Source organism: Lytechinus pictus, chromosome 5 (assembly GCF_037042905.1).
Source record: "Lytechinus pictus isolate F3 Inbred chromosome 5, Lp3.0, whole genome shotgun sequence".
In the NCBI taxonomy this organism is placed as follows: domain Eukaryota; kingdom Metazoa; phylum Echinodermata; class Echinoidea; order Temnopleuroida; family Toxopneustidae; genus Lytechinus; species Lytechinus pictus.
In genome coordinates this window covers 46096204-46106420 of record NC_087249.1, presented here as the reverse complement: position 1 = coordinate 46106420, position 10217 = coordinate 46096204, and the positions used below count along the sequence as shown (strand labels likewise).

At 38.3% G+C, this 10217-nt stretch overlaps 2 protein-coding genes across 2 annotated transcripts; one reads left to right on the top strand and one right to left on the bottom strand.

The window, feature by feature from the left end:
• Positions 1-3512: 3512 nt before the first annotated feature.
• LOC129260168 (histone H4) lies at positions 3513-4152 on the bottom strand. Its single transcript, XM_054898202.2, has one exon. The coding sequence runs from the start codon at positions 4141-4143 to the stop codon at positions 3832-3834; it is 312 nt and encodes a 103-aa protein (XP_054754177.1). The 5' UTR covers positions 4144-4152; the 3' UTR covers positions 3513-3831.
• Positions 4153-5099: 947 nt separating this feature from the next.
• LOC129261258 (histone H3, embryonic) lies at positions 5100-5723 on the top strand. The gene has a single exon (XM_054899316.2). It carries the CDS (start codon positions 5109-5111, stop codon positions 5517-5519), a length of 411 nt encoding a protein of 136 aa, XP_054755291.1. The 5' UTR covers positions 5100-5108; the 3' UTR covers positions 5520-5723.
• Positions 5724-10217: the final 4494 nt, after the last annotated feature.

Genomic DNA, 10217 nt, shown 5'->3' with positions numbered 1-10217 from the left:
CCTAAACAGGGAAATCAAGGACTATATTTTAGAATCCATTAAGAGTATAAATATCACACCATAGTCATCTAATGCTAGTGCCATCATTTGCTGATTTTGTTAGAATTACATCTAAACACAGTCATGAAGCACCTTTTGTAGTCATTGTAATCATGATTATCATACGCATCTTACTAATGAAATACTGCAAGCGCGAAGCTCTAGCTGAAAATTTAGGAAATTCAGACTTGAAGAGAGGCATTCTAAGGCTTGTTTGTATAGGAATTCCGCTAAGGCCGTACGTATTTCACTAACCAAATGATGCGAGCGCGAAGCGCAAGCTGATTTTTTTGTATATATTGACCCCAAACATAGATATTTTATGGACTATGTTTTTAGGAATCCATTAAGAGTATACATATCTCACCATAGTCATCTAATGCGAGTGCCAAGCGCTTGCTGATTTTGTTAGAATTACATTTAAACACATGAAGCACTTTTTGAAGTAATTGTAATCATGATTATCATACGCATCTCACTAATCAAATACTGCGAGCGCGAAGCGCGAGCTAAATATTTAGGAAATTCAGACCTGAAGAGGCATTTTAAGGCTTGTTTGTAGGAATTCATTAAGACCCTACGTATTTCACTAACCAAATAACTTTGATATTCAGATTAGAAAAATTGACATTTTAAGGACTGATTTTAGGAGTTCATGAAGAGCACAAATCTCACCAATCCACTAATGCGAACGTTAGCACGGACAGGAAATGTTTTATATTAAGACCTTAAAATAGGGCAATCACTTTAAGTAGTCATGAAAAAGAAGAATATGTCACTACATAAAACAATAATAACTCGAATTTGGAGGAAATATATTTGTTGTATATTGATTTGAAAACGGGAGGTTTTAGTACAACAGGATTATATAATTATCTCGTTAAACAGTGTATGCGAGCACCAGGAACAATGAAGACACAATGAAGCAAATAATGTTTCATAAAGTTATGAAAAATATATATTACACTATAATGAACAATAATATTTTCTTTCCTCACTAAGTTTCTCTTCCCTTTTCCCTCTTTTTCTCCTTTTCCCCCGTTTTTTTTTTTTGGCCAGCCGATTGGGCCCCCCATGCCCCCCCCCCGTAGTTACGCCACTGGTTGTACACAATTTTAATATGAACATAATAGCACTTTTTTCTTCTCCTACCCTTCCTAAAGTCAGTCACTCTCACTCAGTCTATATAGATGTTGAAATGGTTTACATGTCTGTTTAGTTACATGTAGGCCTATATGTTTTGCCTGACATAGCAACAATCCGGAACAACAACTTAAAAATAGGTTCATGCAACTCGGGGACTAAATCCATAAGAATGATAGATATAAAAGAATCATATAAGATAAGAGAAATCGATCTGCATGATTTCATTTCTTTACTGTCACGTGCTGCTGTTACCTATTTATTGATGACCTTTAAATTATAGTAGAGGAACTTCCTGAAAAAAGGGGAACATAACTTTTTGGTCAAATAAAAATTTTTCATTTATGAAGAATGAGCAAAAATGGATTTGGTCCCTTTTTTGCATGTAAACCCTTCATATCTTGTTTGAATATAGATAATAGCCAATCCAACAAGGGATCGATGCATTGCTAGGGAAGCCACTGATACAGAGGTGGGGTAGAAAGAAAATGTTGAAAGCTCGTTGATGAAACTCAACTTCGGGAGTAATATAAAAGGCCTATACCTTTATATAATTTCTTTTTATATATTCGTCAACTTTCATATACAATTTTCAAAAGGCCTACAATATAAAATTTGATTTTATTGCAATAAAACTATCAAACCTATAGTCACAACAGTCCAAAGACTGATACTAACATGATTGTGACTTATAATATAGGCATTTTAGAGGATTTTTAAAACTTGTGATAATAGCTTTGCAAGTGATACCATTAGAATCGGAACTCTTCCGGGATTAGTAATAATAATATATAAAGACTCAGTTGCATTTGAAATTACTTGGTGCTTTTTGTGAGAGCAAAGTTTAAAAAAATACGGCTTGATCCTAAAAGCAGTGGATCGAAAGAAAGAATTTTAAAAAAAGGGGGGGGAGGAAAAATTGAGAAAAAAAAGAAGGGAAAATTAGAGGTTGACGAGAGACTTGGGGAAAAAATATTTCATGTCACTTTATAAAATTTTCGCTCGCGCTTCGTGCTCGATAATTGCCTGTTCGGTGAGATACATATCTTGTTCAATAGGCCGATATGGAGCTTAAAATATCAACTTTTGAAGACAATTATACAAAATATATTTCAGGTCGGATATCGAGCTTTCATTATTTTGATTTACAAATTGATTTGTTATAAAGGGCTCTGATAAATGTCTGTTTTATGGTCCGATTACCAACATTTTCAAGTACCTATTGTCAAGTTCGTGTAGTCCATAAAGCTATATAGGCACTGCATGGGCGCTCGCATTTTGATTTGCGAGTTATGTACGGATGATACGGATACCTCTTAAAATCCCCTTTTCATGACAGTTTATAAAAACAATCGGCTCGTGATTTGCGCTCGCATTATTGTAAAAAATATATTAACCCTTGCATCCTATATATAATTACGAAATTGCTTAAAATGTCAAGTTTCTAGGCTTTATATCAACAAATTTCGCGCTCTAATTATTAAGATGATAAATGAAATAAGTAGCTATAAATTGTGCCCCTTTTAAAAAAAAGGAAATAGAGAATTGTGCAATATGATATTATTTTCTAGATATGTCTATTATATCACAAAATGGGATTTTTGTAATAAAAATTACTTCGCTCGTTTGCAACTATTTTATAAACTTTACGCGATACGCCATATCAATCCCCCTCAATTTTTCGGCTCATTGTTCCACTGTTTACGAGTACTGCCTTTAAGGTTTACCCCCCCCCCCCTTCCCCCCGTGGAAGGGGGACTCTTATTAATCCTGCCTTCTTTTTAACAGGATGTCCATCCTTGGTAATTATTTTGTAGAGGAGCTAGAAAACGAACATTATCAAAGCTAGAAATACTCGGGCAAGGAATAACACGTTTTAATTAAAAGTGAGACCATAGAGGCATAGACTAAAAAAGTATTGGTAATTTGGTTTGTAAATTTCAAATAGGCAATGAATTTGATGGTAGGAAAGTTTTTTACAATTTATTCTTCTAATTTATCATGTAGGCCTCCAGGGCACGTGAAACCGGGAAATTGGGGCGGAGGTCTGAGGGGGGCTTCAACCCCCGCCATATAACAGGTATACAAAAACTTAGATTAAGTAATCACCAAATAGCTGTTATGATCGGAACAGTGAGCAATGTTATCTGCAAGCGGCCCCATCTGCTGTTGATTTCACATTAATGTCCATAGCTAAGTGGAAATGTTAGTGTTACAAAAATCACTTAAGCGAATTTTTTGTTGTTCTTTTGCTTGTCAAAATGTTTCCTGGACCAAAATCACATGCATTTTGTAGCGACACCTTTTTTGGTTTTTTAAGCTTTCAAAAAGTCGTTCACACTAGGGTATTTTGGAAAAAGGAAGACTGGTAGATTGTAGTGTACATAATTTTTTTAGTTCGGGTTTGTGGCTGATAAGGTTGAATAACTCCCAAATAAAAAACTTCTCATTTAACCTTTGATAGATTTTCCCTCAACCCTTCACCCATAGAGCTATATCACTATGTCTATGCTTCACCGATTTTTTTTTTATCATTCCTGCTATTTGTACCCCTTTTCTATTTGAGATTAAACTAATTTTTTCTTTCTTGGATATTTGGTGGCTCTGAAAAGAGCCGGTTTGGTTGTTTGGTTAGAAGAAAAATACTTCTTAACCTCCGAATCCGTAGAGGGTACGTCCCTGCCTCTTCAAGGCGTAGACGACGTCCATGGCGGTGACGGTCTTCCTCTTGGCATGCTCGCAGTAGGTGACGGCATCACGGATGACATTCTCAAGGAAAACTTTGAGGACACCACGGGTCTCCTCGTAGATGAGTCCGCTGATACGCTTGACACCACCACGGCGGGCAAGACGACGGATGGCTGGCTTGGTGATTCCTTGGATGTTATCACGCAAGACCTTGCGATGACGCTTAGCGCCTCCCTTTCCGAGTCCCTTTCCTCCTTTACCACGTCCAGACATATTGATACGTTCAGATGATTTCAACTGATGCCGTTAGCAGAGTTTCACCGTTATTTATAGCCCCAATGCGGACGCGAGTGACCCACGCTACCAGTCCTTTGTTCTCCCATACCGAGCAACCCGTCACTTCGGAAAAAATGGCTTTTCAATTTGCCGCCAGAAGCGGACTGACGATTTATGGGGAAAAACTTACAAATTTTCAATAAAATGACGCTGCATTAGCAATATTTCTTCATGAAAATGCAATAAATATTAATTGTTACATGCTGAATGATATATATTGTATCGTTTCCGAAGAATTTTCTAGATATTTCGATAAAACTAAGAAGCTGCGCATTTACGGAGGAGTCGTCGATTCATGAATAATTCATTAGCTCTACGATCCTTCGCTTATGGTAATCGACGATAACTTTGCGCTTTTTTGCTTCGTAAAGCACTTAAAAATTAATTTAGTAAACCAGAGCTCTGTAATATAACAATTTTCAATGTATGTGAGAAAATTTTGCATGTTGAATGGATGGTATAATTATTTTTCGATAAAACACTACCAAGCTTTGCGTTTTCGAAGGGTCGGAATACTCATGAATTATTCATAATATGTACGATCTTCCGTCACCATTGCTGAAGAAATGTATGCTATTTTTATCCTTATGAGACATATTTCAAACCAGGTATGTATTATAATTCAGTGACGTTGTAAATTTTCAAGTGTATGCTAGTATGAATCAATAATGTGAGCCATAGAACAAATATTATGATGATTTTAAGGTTCTCTTTCGCTAACAGGTGGATCGTGAATTTGATGCATAATGCATGAGGAAATTTACGATGACCAAAAGGGACCAATGATCATCGAGCGGATTTCTATTCATCACATCGACCAATCAGCGTCTGGTAGGCGGTGGTATATATACCAGCGCGGAACATTCGAAATTTATTAGTTGAATCATATCGACACAACAAAAATGGCCCGTACCAAGCAGACCGCCCGCAAATCTACTGGAGGAAAGGCTCCACGCAAGCAGCTCGCCACCAAGGCAGCTCGCAAGTCCGCCCCAGCCACTGGCGGAGTCAAGAAACCCCATCGTTACAGGCCTGGAACCGTCGCTCTCCGTGAGATCCGTCGCTACCAGAAGAGCACCGAGCTTCTCATCCGCAAGCTCCCCTTCCAGCGTCTGGTCCGTGAGATCGCTCAGGACTTCAAGACCGAGCTCCGCTTCCAGAGCTCCGCCGTCATGGCTCTCCAGGAGGCCAGCGAAGCTTACTTGGTCGGTCTCTTCGAGGACACCAACCTCTGCGCCATCCACGCCAAGCGTGTCACCATCATGCCAAAGGACATCCAGCTTGCCCGTCGCATCCGTGGCGAGCGTGCTTAAATATATCGTTTTTCTCTAACGGTATTAAACGGCTCTTTTTAGAGCCACCAAACTCTCAAGAAAGAATCGTTTGATTTTACTCATTGTTAATCATGCATGTGTCGAATGTGAACTGCCTTTAGATAAAAGTAAACTGAATAAATATTCAAGACGATTAGAAGATTCCCTTTTTTTTTAGATTTCATAGAAGATGAGTAAAAGCTGGTCGAACTCGATCCGTTCTCAAATGTCTTTCTGAAGTGATTTTTCAGAAAATATTAGATGAAATTGGGTAACGTGAATAGAGGTGAACAAAAGAAGGCTTACATACAGTGGCGTAACAGGCGGGGGGCAAGCTGGCGGATTTCACCGGGAAAATAAAATAAAAGCGGGGGAAAAAAAAAGGAGGGTGAAAGAACATATTTTTCCGAAATAGGCCTATGTAATGCAATACCACGGTGGGAAATAAATTAAGATGACAAACTGGCAACCAATAGCGGAAAACGAAGGTAGAATGGTTAGTCAAAAGCTAAATTGGAAAACAAAGAAAAGGGACAAGAAAAAAATAATAACACGACCGGGCTGCCGATGATTGAAATTAAAGAGCGAGAAGAAAGATGGACTGCATACAACATTGTGCTATAATATTATAAGCTTGCTAAATTTTATGCAAATAAGCTACCGGGGCTTTGCCCCAGACCCCACGCAGTAGGGGCTCATTTATAACCTTCAAATGGCTCTATAACGCCCCCCCCCCCCCGTTGAATCACTGGCATACAGGCGCAGGGGGGGGGGTCTTGGTTCCACACCCAAGAGGAAATAAAATAAATTATAGGAGACAACGTATAATGAAATTAATGGAAACAATTCATTAATAAAATAAATTTATTTATAAAAGTTCTACAAACAAGAAAAAAAGAGGAAAGAAAAGCAAAGGAAAGGTGCAGGATATGATTTTATTTACTGAATATAATGTAAAAAATAGATCAAAGTTAGATTCTCATGAAAAGGTGATTTTTCTCGCTTGCTTCGCTCGCTCGGGACTTAAAATAAAGCAGCTTTTTAGCGCATGTGCTATATACTGCCGCAAAGAATCCTGTTCACAGGAATCCAAAGAGAGAAGAGTGAATGCCAAAATCTATCACAAAATTTGATTTTTGTATTAAAAAGGTCAAAATTTTTGCTCGCCAGCTTCGCTCGCTGGCAACTTTTTTTTAAAAGATAAATTCTGCACGATACGCAATATCTGGCCTTCTCAAAATAGTCGCTTCATTACACCATTACGTTTGTTGTTCATACCATGACATGAACGGGAAATTTTTGGCTCTTGCCCCCCTCCCCCTGGCCACCGACCCCTGTTACGCCGCTGCCTACATAATTGTCAAATAGGCATAATCCCCTATTCACGCCTTATTCCTATCTTGATATCTAGTTGGGTTTGAAATGGATGAAACCCAGTTTCCTCATATAAAAATATATAATGTACCGGGATAATGTATTTCCTTCACAGAAGAACAACAACAGTTGGCAGATTTTCACAATTTTTTAAACATGTTAAAAGAAGACATTAAGAAAATCATTTTATCTTCAAATCGAGAAGGTACAATAACAAATGCATGAAGTAATTTTCGAGAATGCAGAGACACCCACTGATAAAGGAGGGGGGGGGGGGCTATCAAAATACACTCCCTTTGATATGGGGAGAGCCGAGCCGGAGAGGCCCTTTCCATTTTGTCGCCATTCTTTTTTTTTTCATTCTCCAACACGAACGTGTCAAATTCATCCTATCAAGTACACTGAATGTATATTTCTTAACAACAGGTGGCGGCAAAGCAGTTTCATGATTGAGCCTTCTTGCCCAGGCTCAAAAGAACGAATATGAAAGGGAGTAATCACTGGAAAGGAGATAAGATTGATGGAAGGAAAAAAAGTGGGATGAATCATGATAGAAATGAATTATACCAAGCATAAATTTCGAAATAGATATCAATACAACATAAAAGGGCAATATACATTGCCAAGAGAAACGTCCAGTTATTTGCAAAAATCCCGGGTGAGAGCACCAAAAGTATTATGTTTTTTTTAAAGGTTGAAAACAATTTTATTTGGAGTTCAGAAATTATCCGAGATCATTTAAAAAATGGGAAAAAAGCAAGTTAACTTGGTAGCCATGAAGACAATATGAAAAATCATTAAGCAGTAAATTCGAATGAATAACCAGAACGACCATAGCCGACGAAACAGAGACTGAAGCTTATTTCGGCCTACATGACTGCATATTATATGGAATGTTTTACAATCGGGTAAATTTCACCTAAATATACCCCTCTTCCCAAGAGGTGACAGAATTGGACCCTACGTGTCGGATCCGAAAAATAGACAGGCAAGGGCGTAACAGGGGTCGGTGTCCGGGGGGGGGGGGAGCCAAAAATTTCCCGGTCACATCATGGTATGAATAAATAGGCAGTGGTGTAATGGGGCAAAAATTTTGAGAGTTCATATTATGTGGCGCATCGGACAGAAGTCCGACAATTTTTTTTTCAATTTTATTACAAAAAGTCAAATTTTGTGATAGATTTTGACAAAATATTCAGAAAATAATATCATTTTTCACCCTTCTCTCTTTCCTTTTTTTTTTTTTGGGGGGGGGGGGGCGTCTGTACGCCACTGTGAACAGGATTGTGCGCGAAAAAGAGGGGCGAAGAAGGGCGCATGTGCCAAAAAGCTGCTTAACATATTTCCCGGAGAGCGATGCGAGCAAGATAAAAATTACCTTTTCATAAGAATCTAGCTTTGAGATATTTGACACTTTTCTTGACACAGTAAATAACATCATATCTTAAACTTTTTTTTGTTCTTGGTTGTAGAACTTTTTGGGGCCATGGCCCAATCATTCCATTTGTACGCCAGTGCTATACGGAATTGGTCCGGGGCGGAGACCTCTTGATATCAAAGCCATTTTAAACCTTACAGATTGCCGTTATTTTTTTTCAAGGCGCGGGTATATACAGTATATAACTTTTACACAACATTAATTCAAAACAGTTGCGTAATGAACCAAATATTTTGAGGGGACACATCATAGCAAGGAGGGAAAAATTGTAAAAAGTCGCCAGCGAGCGAAGCGAGCCCGAAAATATGTTGCCTTTTGATATGAAATTCAAATTATGTGACAGATTTGTTCCCATTATATTCAGCAAATAACACATTTCATTGTTTCCATTCGTTTCATTATGTTGCCTCCTATATTTTCTTTAATTCCCCTAAGCCTCCCCCCCCCCCCTGTACGCAAGTGACAGTGATTGAGCGTAAAGCTGATGTAGGAAGGGTCCATACAGGAGGGGGGGGGGCGTTATAGAGTCCTTTGAAATTTATAGATGAAGCCCCTACTGAGTGGGTGGGGTCTGGGGCAAATTCCCCGGTAGATTTGGAGATTAGCCAAAAGTAATGATTGTGACCGTTATTGCATAAAATTTAGCAAGCTTACAACATAGTTTTGTATGCAGTCCATCTTTCTTCCCGTTCTTTATCTTTAATCCTCGCCAGCCCGGTCGTGTTATGAGGTTCTTCTAATTTCTTTCTTTTCTTCTTGTCCCTTTTCTTGGTTTTCCAATTTAGCTTTTGGCTCATTCCATTCTAACTTCATTTCCCGCTTTGTTTGCTATTTTGTCCTTTTTTAATTAATTTCCCTTTCTTAATCTATTTCGGAATGGCTTGTTCTTTCATGTTCTTCTTTCGTTTCTTTTCCCGCTTTCCTTCCGTTTTCCATTAAAAAAAAAGTTTTTTCTTAGTTTTCTTTTCACCTTTTCCCTTTCCTTTTTAATCCTTTCCTCTTTTTCCCCTTTCCTTTCCTTTCCCTTCCCTTTCTTTCTCCCTCCCTTTTCTCATTTTCCCGTTTTTTGTCATTTTCCCGGTGAAATCCGCCAGGGGAGGGGGGAGCCTGCCCGCCTGCCCACCCCCTGCCTGTTACGCCACTGTCGACATGGTCGATAGGACATTATTTTTCAAGATGAACCCATATATAAAACAAGTGGAATGCCTCTGGCCGTCTCACCTGCATCACGCGATTCAATATAGCAGCAGTGCTGATTTTGAAAACTACTATAACTCGCACAAGATGTTCAGTGATACTTGGTTACTCTTATTTCCACGTTTTATGAACTAGACCAATACACTTATAGAGATATGATGGCAATTCAACAAATACCCCCAACGTGGCCAAAGTTCTTTGACCTTACATGACCTTTGACCTTGATCATGTGACCTGAAACTCGCACAGGATGTTCAGTGATACTTGATTACTATTATGTCCAAGTTTTATGAACTAGACCAACACACTTTCAAATTTATGGCTGTAATTCAACAAATACCCAAATTTGGCCAAAGTTCATTGACCCTAAATGACCTTTGACCTTGATCATGTGACCTGAAACTTGCACAGGATGTTCAGTAATACTTGATTACTATTATGTCCAAGTTTCATGAATCAGATCCATAAACTTTCAAAGTTATGATGGTAATTCAACAGATACCCCCAATTCGGCCAAAGTTCATTGACCCTAAATGACCTTTGACCTTGGTCATGTGATGTGAAACTCATGCAGGATGTTCAGTGATACTTGATTAACCTTATGTATAAGTTTCATGAACTAGGTCCATATATTTTCTAAGTTATGATGACATTTCAAAAACTTAACCTTAGGTTAAGATTTTGATGTT